The sequence below is a fragment of the Barbus barbus genome (assembly GCF_936440315.1).
Source record: "Barbus barbus genome assembly, chromosome: 10".
Lineage (NCBI taxonomy): Eukaryota > Metazoa > Chordata > Actinopteri > Cypriniformes > Cyprinidae > Barbus > Barbus barbus.
The window spans coordinates 20,921,543-20,938,610 of NC_136738.1; the positions used below are offsets into that span (position 1 = coordinate 20,921,543).

At 39.0% G+C, this 17,068-nt stretch overlaps 1 protein-coding gene across 1 annotated transcript in view; it reads left to right on the plus strand.

The window, feature by feature from the left end:
• The window catches only part of clybl (citrate lyase beta like), a 69,444-nt gene that overhangs the window by 43,312 nt on the left and 9,064 nt on the right, over positions 1–17,068 (plus strand). The window contains exon 3 of the mRNA XM_079426752.1: positions 7,107–7,295. Coding sequence (XP_079282878.1) covers positions 7,107–7,295 — 189 coding nt within the window. The remainder of the gene's footprint in view (positions 1–7,106; positions 7,296–17,068) is intronic.

Genomic DNA, 17,068 nt, shown 5'->3' on the forward strand with positions numbered 1-17,068 from the left:
GTTAATCCTGTGGAAGGAACCAGAGTAGGCCAGCGCAAGCCACAGTATCTCATTGTATCTCTCATAATTTGCAGTTATAACATGGAAATCTGTCTTCACGTTGTCACCGGGAAAAGGATGCATGCCAAACATAGCTGCTGCATTATATGCAACCAGACACTCGTGCGTTATGCCTGATGCATATAGCTAAGATAAATCATGAGATATGTGAGAAGAGTTTGCTGTGATATCTACTTAATCTGGAGGGATTTTGTCTCACAGTATGATGAATGTTAAAGTGTTAAAGACCGGTTGATTTGTAATGGCTTCATTCAGGATGAATGGATGCATGTGCTCTGAGCAGAATAATAACATGCAATTGAAGATAGGCTCCATTATAAATTTGATTCAACAAGATTACATATGACAAAGACTACACTGTAAAAAATGACCGTGATTTTAACAGTAAAAAACTGTGAAAATGCTACTGTAAAAACCTGTGAAATGGTTAACGGTAAGTTCCTGTAAAAGGTAGAGGGAAAAACCGTAAACTGAAGTTCCCAGAACTCCCTGTGTTGCATTTCAAATTTTGTTTGATGTTTTTTCTTTGACCTAACTATGTTTTTTCTTTGTTCTTTCTTATCAGTTATGTTTATTAGGGTTGTATGTTACAAATGTTGTTAAATGAATGTTTATTGCATATTTCAGTTTAATGAGTCTCACCATGATGGTGCTTAGTGCTTGTATGAAAGACACTGTGCACTAGAGGGCTGCATTGGGTTTGGGCTCCCGCGGGACCCAACGCAAATCTCACGGGAGCGAGCGGTTTTACCGTTGCTGCGGGCGGGAGTGGGTGGTCAGATAATTTCACGGGAGACCTACATGGAATGGTGAGATTATAGAAATGGAGTCAACACATTAACTTGAGAAGAAAATTAAAGCGGCTGTTTACTTGACAAAGCAAAGCAAGGCAAGTCAAACATCTGGAAACAATTCTCAGTTGTCAATGAAAAAAATGGAAAAGAGTTAAACTTAAGGTGCGTGCACAAGGACATAAATCTGGCACCTCTGCCCTGAGATGGCATACCTATTTTCTAAGTTCTATGTACTTTAAGTTAAAGTTATTTGATATTTTGTTTTGGCTTATTTAGCCTACTTAAACTGTTTGTTAACAGTTGGTTATTGCACCGGAATTCAGAAATTTTCACGTGCGTTTTTCAGTTTTTTTTTTTTGTATTCCTCATCCTATCAAAATGCATGCTACGGAAGTGAAAACGCAGAAATCGAACCTGATGCGAATTTATTTATGATGGACTAAAGTTTCGTAGGCAGTGTGTAAACGTGATTGACATAATGTGAGGTCGTATTTATTTTTTAATGTGCGAAAATTTCAGACTGGGTATGCAATGACCTTTAAACTGTTTGTTTAGTAAATCGTTTGGTGCTTGTGTATCACCACCTGCATTTGGTGGTTATCAGTGTATTTCAAAGGTACAAAACAGATTTCAGTAACATTATATCAGTTAATAAAATTACGGTATTTAACTGTAAATTTAAGTTAAAACCGTAAAACCTAAAATGTTGTTACCGTATTTTTTACGGTAGAATTCCAGCAAGCACAGCTGCCGGTTTTTTACCGTACATTTTACAAAATAATTTTTACAGTGTATGTCAACTTGATTCATGTATGATCTATTATACAGCATCAAACACTGCCTTTTATAACGCAAATATATCATTTAAGTCCTTTAACACATTAATACATATTATGTTATCTTATTTTAATTTAATAGTGCAAATCAGCAATTTATTAGTAGTAGTAGCAGTAGTGTTTTTTTTTTGCTTGACATAATGTGACTTGGTAACGCTCTCATGGTTTGTGTTGGATTAATGCTAAATTGTATAAATCATAACTGACAAATTGTCCAACTGATAAAATGTTCCAGCTTTTTAATCATGATTTATTGCATTACAACATTCACTGGATTTACACACATGCTTAAAGACTATTAATAATTTAAATAGTATTATAGTTTGTATTAGTTTAATTTTATTAATTTTTATTTCAGTTATTTAATACATCGTTAAACTAAATGAAAATAATGTATTGGCAACTATTTGAAGTACATTCTAGTTGTAGTTTGTAGTTAGCTATACCCCTCTGTGATTCATTGTGTCCAATAGCATGTTGTTGTTGTTGTTGTAATTATTATTGTTCTTATTCTATTATTATTATTATTAATATAAGTTCTCCCATACTTCACATGGTAAACTTGACATGGAAAGGTGACTTTATAAAGCCTGGTACACACCAAGCCGACGCCGACGAACTAGTGGCGATGAAAGCAGACTGCAGGGTCAGCCGAAAACAAGCCAACGAGGACCAACTTCAGCCGACGGCGCGGAACACACTGAGAAAACTTGACCGTCGGCTTGGTGTGTACTCTGGCAGCAGGTGTGAACAGTTCTAATGGGCAGAAAATTGAAAGTCATTTACTTCCAACACTCCTTGTACCCCATGTACTCCTTGTAGTGTCACTTTTTAAAGCCTAGCAAATAATCTGCTCCCTTGTAAGAGGAAACTGGGTTTAAAAAAAAAACACCTTCATGTCTGAAATCTACAGAACATTGCCAGATAATCTGGGTTAATGTTAAAAAATAAATCATGTTCCATGTTACTCTTATCTATGTTTTTCAAGTTGTTCAAAATAAAATAAAATAAATCAGAATTAAGAATATTTTTACTATCTAAATTTATTAACAGAAACAACAGGTCCAACCCTGGGTATACTGTTGACTGCCTTCGTCAAACGTTTGTTGTTGTTTATCATTTTAGAACCTTTAATTGTGTTGTTTATTTTATGTACAGTATATAGCTTTAAGAGTATGTGTAAAACTTTGATAATAAGGTTGTGAAAATTACAATATAATATAATTTTAAAAGGAAAATAAAATTAATATAATATTTAGTTTGACCTTATTCAGCTGACCAACATTTTAAGCACATTAATTAATAGAAATTTGCTTGGGGAAAAAATCTATTTGCTACCCTCTTTGTGGAAACCGTCATATCTGGTCTACGGTTATTATTGCAACACAACTGAAAACACTTATACAATCATAATTGAAAAGTTACAGAGATCTTTACTTTGCAATGTTTAGGGTTTTCTGTTTATCTTTTGAATAAAACAATTCTCTCAAGAGTTGCTACCTATAAAACTATGATACAGTACAAAACCCTGAGAAAAACTGAGCTCAGTCCTTTCCCTAGAGACACAGAGATCCTTCTGTTCCCACTCGCATCACAGGCTTAGATGTTTTTCCTTCAGCACTTCAGTAGCAGAAGAGACTATCACATGCAGCCTGCATCACAAGGCTACACTGTTGGCACATTTTTAAGAATGATTTGTTTAGGTTGAAGTTTTCACTGGCACAGCTATCAAATGTGTAGATTGTGTTGCTTAAAGCCCGGTTATGTTGACAGATATTTCAAGTACTTTGAAAACTGAAATAAATAGCGAACAGTAACTGTGGACGGCATATGTTGAATGTGGCCTCTGAATGTTGAAGGTCACATCTGAATGCTCTATTACCGTAACCTCTCTATCATCTTAATTCTGGGAGTCCAATACGGCCCAACATATCACAAAACGCTGAGATTTGAAGAAAAGCACATATTGTCCCGCTCTCATTATCGAATTACAGCCGTCTGTTTTGATTGGCAGAGCCGGTCAGTAAAATGTGAGCTGCCCGAGCAGCACTCAGAAGTAGTAACAGATCATTCACTGAAAAAATTTTTTTAAGGTAAGTGGTTGCAATCAATTTATTTTAGCTACATTTAAATAAACTAATTTTACTGAAAGTTAGTCAACTAAATTTGATTATTTAAATGTAGCTAAGATAGATTGATTGCAACCACTTACCTTAAAAAAAATTAGTCAATTCAATGTATAATTTTTTTCAGTGTTCTTCAGCCTCACAGTGTGAGGAGAAGTGCTGGTTTTCGAGAGAATCTAGCGGCGAGCCTTGAGGGACAGGCTTCCCTCTCATGCGGAACCGGACAAATGCAGAATCAGATGCTGGATCTGTTAGTCATTCATCTGGAATAGAGCTCCAGATGCCCAGTGTGTCACCTGTCAGACCCTGTCCATGAGACATTGTTTGCTTAGATTACACATCTAGGGAATCAAATCCACCATCTCTAATTTAGTTACAGCTCATTTTTGAAATTTTTTACAAAATATCACGGTATGTTGCAAGAAGCTGGGATGAAAAAATAACAATTAAAAGAATGAGAAACGTTAAATGGAAGCAGATCAAGTTTAATTTCTTTTTGTCCCTCCCTCTCACATTTCTTGCTCTTATTTCTAATAATGCAAATATATAAGAAATCATTATACATTTCAAATGTCATACAAACCACCCATTTTTCCTGCGCTTTGATTAGACACTGAATAATCCAAACGCAGATCCATTTCTTGGCATATCGCACAGCTGGAGTCCAAATTCTCTAAAAATGCGATGGATCTGGCCTTTTTTTAAATGAGAAGTCAGCGTCTACAAAGTCTGTCCTTTGTTTTGAGTGTTTTGTGGACGTGCTGTCATGATACTGTGTTGAGCTTTAATGATGGGCTTGATGGAAAGAATCAAAGATCCCTCAAACCTGCGATTCTCCTGGTCACTCTGTGGGATGCTGGGTGATTGGGGAAGGGTCTTTTGAAGCAACTAGTTGGATGGGTTTCCATTAATGTAAAACATTTCAGCTTTCAAAGTACTTTTGATTCCTGCTCGGAATGGCTGGGTCCCCTCAGGAGCCCGAGATCTTCTCGAGAATGTTCTTTCTGTCAATTTACTGTGAAGGGAGATGAGTTAGCGAGCCCTTCCCTCTGATAGAAATTCAAATGTTTTGCTGTCGGGAATATCAGTTCAAAGCAAAATGTTGTGATAAAAAGCAGAGAATCGTGTTGCATGAGGTTTGATATAACATTACACAATACAGCCGTTATTTCATTCTGATTGGTCCATTTCTTGCTACGCTGTTGTCTTTTGACTTGATATAGGAGCTTTTTGATGTTGATTTGTTACTCAAAGCCTCATGTTTTTGTTCGAGAGTGAACGTGATATCAGCCATACAAAGCACATTGGTTCACCAGTGTTTAAGACACTGGATCAGTCTTGGCTTATACTGGAGGACTCAAACTGGATCCACCATGGAACAGCTTTACGAATACTGAGTTATGGCTTCATAAACCTGTCGGCCCTCCTAATATTACCACTGTGATCTCCAAATATATTATAGGCTAAGCGTACACATGACTTCCTTTTGAGGATCCCTTTGTGTTCAGTTTGCAATTCAGCAACTCTTACCATAAACTGTAAATTGAGGACCACAATGTTAGTTTAGACATGAGTGTCTGGACTGTGTGTTGGTTTTAATGTTTTGCTAGTATATCTGCTGTTATATAGAAGATTTCACAGATTTGGGCTTGTGTACACATTCAGTTTTGTTATAAAAATGGTTGACAACGTTATTTTAGCTCAAGGTTGAGGGAATCTGAATCCAGGCCGGTTGTGATTACCAGTTCAAAAGGAAGGTTTTATAGTCCAGACTCAACTTAAAAGAAGGTTACAGATTTAGAGATTTACCATTTTTGACTTTTCGTGACCAATGCTGATGGTTATTTTTAAGTTTCTGTTTGCTGACATGCAGAACCTTCTTTTATTTATTTTTTCTGTATGTGCTTTTTGACACAGTAATACCTGGCTGACTATTAAGATAAAATGTAGCATGCCTTATAAGATTATTAATTTTAATAATAAATAATAGTTTAGTGATAATAAAAACATTATTATTATTATTATTATTATTATTAAACAAATATATTAATAAAATAAAAAAGCTGATGAATCTTAGGCCAGACCATAACATATAATACACTTTATGACTAGATGATAATAATAATAATAATAATAATGTTCTAATAAATATAACATTAAATAAAACATGTTGTTGTTATTATTATTACTCTATTATTTATTTATGCATTCATTCATTCATTCATTCATTCTTTCATTCAATCTTTCTTTCTTTCCTTTTATTCATTATCTCTAAATTTGATGTAAATGCCATGTATTTGGCCGGTTTATGGCCATTATGGTCTGGGCTAAGGTTCAACAGTTTTTGGGTAGAGGTGATGGTGGACGGTGTGAAGATGACCTAGGCCAAGGAGTTCCTCATTCAAGTTAAATTAACCCCTGAGCCTTGGCCCCACTCCTCTCTTTCTCTTGGCCTTTCTCATCCCTCCTCTGGTCTAACCTGACAACTCCTGAGCTACTGTTTCCTCCTCCTGCTTAACTGAGACCACATTTCCCTTCGGATGGAGTGCTGTATTCAGACCAATGGAAACCTCTGCATTGAGCTGCATCTGGTTTGAATCTCCTGGCGTGTGCTGCTGTTGTCACAGTTAGGCCCTGTAACTTTGATTCTTCCTCCCTCCACTTCCTTTGGTCATGTGTTTGTGTGGAAGACTTGTGTGCAAGGCTTTTCACTTTATGGCCTTTAGTGAATCCACTGTAGTGTGGTTGATCCCTCTCGCTAGATGTTTGTCCGCACTGTAATCTCAGGCGCCAACCACCACTTCCCCAGTAAATTCACATAACGTCCGCTCGTCTAAACTGATGCATTTTTATCTTTTTACAAGTGCACCAAAGCCCATTTCAAACGGATATGCCCCATGTTGCATTTTTATTGCTTGTAGCTTTCTGTACGTGGCATAGTATTTCCTCCCGTTTATCATGTGTAAACAACTCATTGTCCAGTAGCAGAATAACATATAATAAACCCTGTCTAACCTACTTTCATTCACTTTTTTCACATTTGATAGCCACAAGCCTGTGTTCATGGTCAAACAGAGAGTCTGAATTGTGTAACATATCCATTCAGTGTTCTTTTGCAAGCGCATTATGTGTTTATTACATCACTGAATACTGCATAAACAGTTGGGTCAGTCTTTCATTTTGTGGTCGAGCATGCATTGGGACATTTCCATTCTTTAATAGCAGTTATGGTGAAGAAAGTACTTTTGACACAATGGCACATGAAATTTCTTTTTTTTCTTTTTTGACAGGATGCAGCTCGGAAAACCATCCCAAAGATGCTGGCCGAGCTGGATCTGGGGCGTACGGAGAAGTGTGTGCGGGTGAACTCGGTGTCCAGCAGCCTGGCTGAAGCTGACATGGAGGTTATTTTGCAGGCAGACGTGCTTCCCACAGCTCTCATGCTGCCAAAGGTGGAGGACACAGGAGAGGTGCAGTGGGTGAGTGAGTCTTTTAGCTTTTTAAATGAGTAGTTCACCTTAAAAAAAAAGCATTAGCCATTAAAAAGTCATTATTTACAATTTCTTCTATGCAATACAAAAGAATATGCTTTGAAAAATTCACTTTTCCATACATAAAAATTATACAGTGAGCAGCCATGACTAAAAAATATTTAAAAGTCACCATAAAGTCCATTCAACCCATTTTTTTCAAAGTCTTACTTAACTATGATAGCCATGACAGAGCAACATTTTAGTCGATATTTTCTGAAAGGCATCAATTTTCAATAAATTGTATACATTTTTTAACAAAGAAATTAATCATTTTATTCTGTAAGGATGCATTAAATTAAGCAACAGTAAAGACATTTATAATGTTGCAAAAATAAATTCAATTCTTTTGAACCTTATAAAACAATTCTGAAAAAAAATAAAATAATCCAACACTGATATATAATAGTTTTTATTTTTTTGGAGAGCAGCAAATTAGCCTTTTAGAATGATTTTAACCTATTCGAAAATTCAGCATTGCCATCACAGAAATAAATGACTTATTAACTATATGTGGCCAAGTGTGGGAAACGTTTTAACAAATTAGATAGATATCCAATCAGCAAAAACACATGAAATGACTAGGTGTTATTGGGCCCTAATTTAAAAACATTTTAAATTGTAAAAAACTTTTGCTAACACTTTACTTAAAGCCTTTTTTTACTGCATTAATTATGCCTTGTAATGTTCCTTTTAATGCATTGTACAATCTCATGAATAATTGTAACTACAGTTAATACATTATAACACTTAACAATTCATTGTTACACTATGCATTTTAATTTTGGTTATTATTTACAACAAGATACAACGCACATTATGAATAATCCTAATGAATTATACCCTTGCATTAATAACCCTTTATAATGCATTATACATAAGGGCTTTAAGTAATGTTTTTTCCAAACTTTTATAATAATCCTGTTTTTCACTGCATTTTTGATCAGACAAATGCAGCCTTGGTAAGCATAAGAGACTTCTTTCAGCCTTGAACAGTAGTATTTTTCCCAAATTTGTATCAGTACATCAGCAAATATTGAATTGTGCATTGAGGAGTCATATGTTTCCATATGATTATGGTCAGATTATAGATAATGTGATATTCATGATAATTCCATCCCACAAATTGAAGCCTATGCCCTGTTTAATGTGAAAAATGAGAAACTAAAAATACCTTGACTGTGCTCTTGCATTTTCCATCATTTGTAAAGAACACAACACCCTCTGAACTCAAAGGGTAAGATGAAACCCCAGGTCTTTTCAAAGCAATAATAACAATCTTTTCTATTAGTCTGTACAGAGGACTTGATCCCTGTAGTCAGGCCCGGGGAGAAATGGGGCTGTATATCTTGGCATCAGCTCAAGAAAGCCATGACATTTTAAAGATAGATTCACAAGGCAGATGTCACAAAGTACTACTTTACCCTGGAAACGCAGGGCCTCTTCAATAGACCTATACTTGGGTTTATTGAGGTTTGACATTGTTAAAATTTTAAAATCAAAATAGGTGGACACTTTAACCACTCGCATAGATCTCATTATCAGATGGTTGGTCAGTCAGTCAGTGACATTACAGATGGTCTAAGAGCTTGCAGACATGGACTGAAAGCCACAAAACACGCTTTTCTCCTGATCACCTCCGTGTGTGTGTGTGTGTTACAAGAGGTGTGGAGGATTCTTCTAGACGTCTGTTCGTCCATCAAAGCAGGGCTTCCTTTGCCAGGCAGCCCCTGGTGGCCCCCAGCATAGCCAATACACCAGCCCCCAAATCCCTCCAGCTCATTTCCCCCAACCAGCCAACCCAGCCCAAATCTGCAGTATTCAGCTACTCCGCATGACCACTGAAAAGACCTGAAAGAAGCCACAATGTCTTAACTAGGTAGATGAAGGGAGGGAGGAAAGCTGAGAGATGGAGGGGGCCCCTAGTCTGTTGTGCACAGTTAGTTTAGACTAGAAGCAGGAAGTTTTTAACTAGTGGTTTTAATTAGTGCTCATATATTTCCCGGGCCGCTCAGTGTTTCTTCCCTTTTTAATTGCTGACAGGTGTTCATATTTTTGTCTCTAATTCTTGTTCACTTCCATCTTGTCTTTTGCTTTCTTTTGAATTTGTTTTCTCAAATATTTGGCATCTCTTGAACATAATCCATAAAAAACATAGTATATGTAAAAAATTTATATATATTACATATGTGACCATAGGCCACAAAACCAGTCTTAAGTGTAAATTTTTCGAAATTGAGATTTATACATCATCTGAAAGCTGAATAAATAAACCGAGATACAACTATTTGAAAATCTGGAATCTGAGGCATGGCTACATAGCGACATACCCAATAATGTTATTGATCTAATTTGACACTACACGATCCGAGCAGATAGAACGGCAGATGACTCCGGCAAGACCAGAGGTAGGGGTGTGCGATATGACGATTTTTGATCGTGGACGATAAAAATGTCTCCACGATCTGCTTTTTAAGAAATATCGTAGTATCGTGCTACAGAACACATTATGTCAAATACAGTTCTGGCGCCTCTGTCTCTACTGTACAACACGACATACAGCAGTAGAGTTACTCTGACAGGACACTGCACTTATTCGCGATCGCAAAAGTACATTATTTGCATACAAGCCTTGATGGTTAAATGTTTCATTCGCGCGCTGGTCTGACGTGCGCTTTTTCTGAGCGCATACACCTGAAGCACGCGCACTAAAACGCCTGTTTAACAGCGCGAGCGCCTGATTACTCAACTAAGTTATATTTTGCGCTAATACTGTCAAAACACACAAGGTTTACATACAGACTGAGTTGGTTATCTCTAAAATGAAAGTAAATAGTTAAAGAGAGAAACGGATACGTGCCTGTATATTAGATGCGTGCAGCTCTTAAAGGGACAGGACACTAAACATGCTGTCGACTGTCATTAAAGGGATAGTTCACCCTAAAATTTAATTTCTGTCATTATTTACTCACTCACATGTTTCCCAAACCTCTATTAATTTCTTGTGCTGAACCCAAAAGAAGATATTTTGAAGAATGAGGGTAACCAAACAGTTGCTGGTCCACATTGACTTTGATAGTAGGAAAGAAAAATCCTATGGAAGTCACTGAGGACCAGCAACTGTTTGGTTTTCCACCTTCTTCAAAATAGCATTTATGTTCAGCAGAAGAAAGAAACTCATTCAGGTTTAAAACAACTTTTGAGTAAATGATGGTATAAAAATACAACATTATGACAGAATTGACAGACAGATGACAGAATATTTAGTTTTGGGGGAACTATTCATTTAACGTTAACAAAACAACAAAACGCAAAGATAAAATTCACTCACTATTCTTGACTGAAAAACTTTAATACAGTTGCTTTAGGAATCAGTCTATGTAGCGTTTTATTTTTATATTTGTTCATTCAATTTCATTGAATGCTCTGCTAAATACACCTATTGTACCTGAAAATAAAGCACTTTTTTTTTATTTGTATATTATGTGTATTTGTAATGTGCATCTTTGTTCTTATTTTTTAATAAGAAAGATAAAATAATGAAAAAGATTTTTTATCTTCACCCACTTTGGCCTAAATATCTGCCATGCGTCTTTGTCTTTCTAGTTTGGCTGTAATGCTCAGACAACTTGTAAAACCAAAATAGTAAAACTAACATGACAAAGAATCGTGATTAAAATCGTGAATCGTGATATTTCTAAAAAAAAAACGTGATATGATATTTTTCCCATATCGCCCACCCCTAACCAGAGGCGGAGGATTGTGCATTTATTTAAACAAAGCTTGGTGTACGAACTCTGACATTGTTGGAAGACACTGCTCACCTAACCTAGAGTTTCTCATGGTTAAGTGTAGACCTTTCTATCTGCCGCGGGAGTTCACTTCCACCATTATAACTGCAGCCTATACTCCCCCAGATGCTAACGCCAAGCTTGCTATGAACGAACTGCATGCGGCCATTAGTAAACAACAGACTGTACACCCGGAGGCTGCATTTATTGTTGTAGGTGATTTTAATCACTCCAACTTAAAGACAGTGTTCCCCAAATCCATCAGTATGTCTCCTGCCACACTAGAGGAGACAAAAGTTTGGATCATGTTTACACAAACATCGCTGGAGCTTACATCGCGACTCCCCTCCCCCACCTGGGACGGTCTGATCACCTTTCTTTGTTTCTCACCCCTAAGTATTCACCCCTCATCAACCGTGTGAAGCCATCAGTGAAGACCATCAAAGTGTGGCCAATGGGAGCAGAGTCTGTACTTCAGGACAAGTTTCAACACACGGACTGGAGTATGTTTGCTTCTCAGGCTGCCAGTGGCTCTCACACGGACATTGACATATATACCACCTCTGTACTGGATTACATCAATACTTCCATTGACAATGTTATAACAGAGAAACAGATCACAACGTACCCTAATCAGAAGCCATGGATGAACAATGAGGTGCGGCTCCTGCTGAAAACCCGCAACACTGCTTTCAGATCAGATGACGCTCAGGCCTACAGCATATACAGGGCTAACCTGATGAGGGGCATCAAGAAGGCCAAGCACTGCTACAAGCTAAAGGTAGAGGAACATTTTTCCAACTCTGACCCCCGGCGCATGTGGCAGGGCATCCAGGTCATCAGTGACTACAAGCCATGCAACTCCACTCCGACGGTCACAGACGTCTCCTTCCTTAATGAGCTAAATGACTTTTATGCTCGCTTTGACAATAACAACAAGGAGACAGCCACCAAGATCACACTCTCAGGAGACCATCAGACCCTCAAACTCACCTCCACAGATGTCTGCACAGCATTGAGCCGGATCAATGCATGCAAGGCTGCTGGCCCCGACGGCATTCCTGGATGTGTGCTCAGGATATGTGCAGAGCAGCTCGCAGAGGTCTTCACCGACATTTTCAACCTGTCCCTCACCCAAGCAACTGTGCCAACATGCTTTAAGTCCACATCCATTGTGCCAGTGCCGAAGCACTCCTCCCCAACGTGCCTGAGTGACTACTGCCCCGTAGCACTCACACCCATTGTTATGAAGTGCTTTGAGCGACTGGTCCTGGCACACCTCAAGAACTGCCTCTCACCCACACTGGACCCACACTAATTTGCCTACCGTAGCAATAGGAGCACTGAGGATGCAGTATGCACAGTACTGCACTCTGTACTCACACACCTGGATAACAACAACACATATGTACGGATGTTGTTTGTTGATTTCAGCTCAGCATTCAACACCGTCATTCCCTCCAAGTTGACCACTAAACTTGGAGACTTGGGTGTTAACACCTCCCTCTGCAGCTGGATTATGGACTTTCTGACCAACAAACCTCAGCATGTTAGGTCAGGCCACACCTGCTCCACCATCACACTCAACACCGACGTACCACAGGGCTGTGTGCTGAGCCCATTTCTCTACTCCCTCTACACCCATGACTGCAGGCCTGTGCATGGATCCAACTCCATCATCAAGTTTGCTGATGACACCACAGTGATTGGCCTCATCAGAGACAACGATGAGACTGCCTATAGGGAGGAGGTACAGCACCTGGCTGCATGGTGCGCTGACAATAGCCTGCCCCTCAACACCAGTAAGACAAAAGAGCTTATTGTGGACTTCAGGAAGAAGAAAAGTGGCACGCATGACCCCATCCACATTAACGGGATGGTTGTTGAACGTGTCTCCAGCTTCAAGTTCCTAGGAACCCACATCTCGGAGGACCTGACCTGGACCACCAACACATCCAGCCTAGTCAAGAAGGCACCAACGCCTCTTCTTCCTTAGGACACTGAAGAAGAACCACTTGTCTCCAGCCATCCTGGTGAACTTCTACCGGTATGTGATTGAAAGCATCCTGACCAACTGTATCACAGTCTGGTATGGGAACTGCTCAGTTGCTGACCGCAAGGCACTGCAGAGGGTGGTGAAAACCGCCCAACGCATCACAGGGACACCACCTTCCTGCCATTGAGGAAGTCCAGAGAAAACGCTGTTTACGTCGAGCTCGCAGCATTCTTAAGGGCTCCTCTCACCCTGACCATAGACTGTTTAACTTACTGCCCTCTGGGAGGCGCTTCAGGAGCCTCCGAACAAAGACCAGCAGACTCAGGAACAGCTTTTTCCTTACAGCTGTCTCCCTACTGAACTCTGCCCGATGATACCCCCTCACACACCACTACAAACTCTCCACCCCTCCCCATCACTAAATCGGTTTAAAAAATAAAATAAAAATCCATCTACACACTGAGTACTATGTACTGGAAATTTTTATTTTCTATGCACTTTCAATGTTCATTGCACTAGTGTTTATATATCTTAATGTATAGCTTATTCATATCCATTTGTAATTATGTTAATAGTTTTTGCTCATAGTGTACATACATTTACTGCATAATCCATCTGTATAGTATGTTCATATCACCCATCTGTATATCATACTGATAGTATTTAAAATTTGTAAATTATGTCCATAGTACTGCCTTATCTGTATATTTCTGTACATATGTAACATATTGTAGGCACTGTATATCCTGTACCTCTGCTTATTGCACTTCTGGTTAGATGCTAACTGCATTTCGTTGCCCTGTACCTTACATGTGCAATGACAATAAAGTTGAATCTAATCTAATCGAAAAAATATATATTTGTATGTATATATATGTATAATGAAATTATTGTTGCATTCTGCTGAATTCGGAAACCTCTCTCATCCCACAAATAAAAATAAACCCATTTTCACAGTAAAATTACCTACACCATCAGCCATTCACTACCCACTTAGCCACTCAAAAATCAATACAACCTCTACACATATGTCACATTGGGTAATACAGTGTGTGTGAATGCATTAAAAAGTGCACACATATGTGGTGGGGGTTAGAATATGCTCTCCACATGCTTTGCACACGGTCGAGCTCATAGCCGCAGCAGGATACGGGAGATTGTGAGCGGAGAGGAAGTCATGTAGCACTGACCTGACATGGGCCCACTGCTTTGAAAGTGGCGTGAGACAAACATGAAAGCAGAGGGTGTTTCTCTTTCTCTTTTTCTCCTTTTTGCTGTCCCTAACAGCTCTGATCATTGGACAGTTTGGATATGTTGTCACACTTGGTTATACAGAATCCTTACCAACTGACCGTGGTCACTAGCTTCTGTAAAAATGCCGTAGTTACTGCAGTTTTTGTTGCTACAATATATTTTTGGTATCTCGTTATTCTTGACAACTATACTCAAAAAGAACAAATCTGTTAAGTCATTTGCAGGTTATTTCTTCTCAAAAGGAGCGTGGTTCTGTGCCACTATTGGTCTGTTTGCAGCCTGACATGGCAACATTGACTCAACCAATGACATGATGTGAGGGCGGGACCACCTGTTTGGCCAACCAATGGCAAACAAACCTGTTTCATTAAAACTGAATTTATTATTTTTGTAATTCCATTTGCTGTTATACAGTCACCTTTAACCAATTTTAGTGCAGAGACTATGGATACTAATAGTAACTATTGGAAAACTGAACATTAAGTCATTTGCAAGTTAAGTCAAATAACAACGTACTAAATAAACTATTGAAAACAGCAGCGTTTTGATGCCTAAGTTAGTATTTTTTGTATTTACTAGCTAATCCAGTTGTTCTTACATGTTTTACTGTGAAATGAAAGGAGCATCAAGACATAATCGAGCTTTTTATAGTAAAAACTGAGTGCTACTTTAAAATAAATTTTTATACCGTAGAATAATCATCAGCTATCAAATGCTATTGTGTAGCATTAAATATCTCTTTTTCCCTTGGGTATTTGTGTCTGTGATGAGCAGTCAGTGAGTGTCTAATCCAACACAACACAAAGTCGTACCACTACAAGCCTGATTATCTCTCTCTCCTCCTTCTCTTCTTCTCGTCCCGGCAGCCGCCCCTAAATCCCTCTGTTGTTTATTTTCTTCCCTTTTTTCACGTAGATGAGCAGAGGAACCTCCAGACTGATTTGTTGCTAAAAGATGGACTTACTTGTTTCCTTTTGTGTGAAAATCTTCTACTCTCCCTTTCTATCCTCTCTCTGTGTGCTTGTTTGACTGACAAGGCTTATTGGACTATAATAGGCGTAACTCTCCCCCCCCTCCTCCTTTTGTCCGCAGACAATTCTCCCACAGATTCGGAGCTGTGCGCATTCTTTGGCCGCCACACTACTGAGTCCTGAAAGGAACCAGCTCGAGCCCGTCCCTCCCCGTCCGCTCCTAATTCTCCCCCCCTTCACCACCACACGGTGAAATGAGCACTTCAGCAGGCCGGAAACATTTAATCTGGCCCTCTTTTGAAGAGAATTAATTGAAACTTATCCACTTGCCGCCTTTTTTGCTCTTGCGGCTCCCTCGCCCCAAAATCCCTGCCTCGTTCCCATCCGGATCGTGGTGGATGGTTGGCACTTGTGTTGTGAAGTGTGGGTTATTGCAAGCGGCCTATAGGGACCGGAAAAGCTTGTCTCCTGAGAGTGGTATTAGCGTTTGCGCAAGTGTGGTTCAATGTCGAGTTCCCCTCCGAGACTGTGTAAATATTGAAACTTCAGCGCAGCAAAAGCACACCTGTAATTTTTTGTCACTTGTCAATGTCCTAATGGTGCCTCTCTCTTCATTTGATTGAGGGCGACATAAACGCTTCATTTTGCTGCCAAGTGGCTATTTTTTGTGCAAAAATCCAGGGCCGTCGGAGAGGGCAGTGTGGCGTCTGATAAAAGAGACGGTGAGGAAATGGAAAGGCCGCCAAACAGGCCCTTCCCTCTCCCTCCCTTTTCTCCGTTCGAGAGGAATATTATGCTAAGCCGTTGGCGTTTTTATGTTGCCATAGCAGCATTACTCCTGCAGGGTTGTGACCTCAGATGATTACAGTACAAAGCTTATTGGGTCTTGAAAACCCCTTTGAAGATGAAAAGTCTTTGATGGTTTATATTTATGCAAATCTCTCAGATATGATTTATCCTACTGAGATTGAATGGGGAGGTGATTAAAATTCCCCCATTAGAAAAAAATCCCTCAATGAAGGCATATTCTTTGAGCTAATAAAACAAGTGTGTATGGGATATTTTAGCCTTTATTTGGAAAACTAGCCTTGACGTACCTGAGGTTATTTTAATCTGCTGTCCCCGATGTGTGAAAGAGAGACGGAATGGGGGACAGGGAATTACACTTTTCTGCTTTGAGTTTTTTTTTTTTTTTTCCTCTTCCCTTCCCTTCCCCCCTCCTTTTATTTTTTTGTACAGGCTTTAAAAGAAAATATCTGACAGAGGGAGCTTTTGTGTGTTTCCAGATGATAGATTTTGGAATTTGGGCAACCCCACTGGCAGTCCACGGCTAGCTGTGAACTGGTCTGTTGGAAAAAATCGGAATGCTTTGGTCTTCAAAGCACCAAACTTCATTTTAAAGCCTTCTTAGATAAGCTCAAATATTAGTGGGAAAATGAATAGCGTGGAGAAGTGTCGTATCACACGTCGCAAGTCTCACGAGTCTGTCCGCTGGGGGAAGCCGAGGCTCTGCATAAAACTGAAATGAAATGCGCTCCCAGACAGCTCAAATCTCATCCTTTCCCTTTTCATATTCAGCGCTCCTTTCTTTGTAAATTCAGACAGGAACCTGTAGTATATCTCGAGGGCCCCTGTGAAACAGGAGTTGTGTGAATCCTGTCAAGTTTTTGAAGCAATATTTCTTTCTTCTTCTTCTTCTTCTTTCTCCAA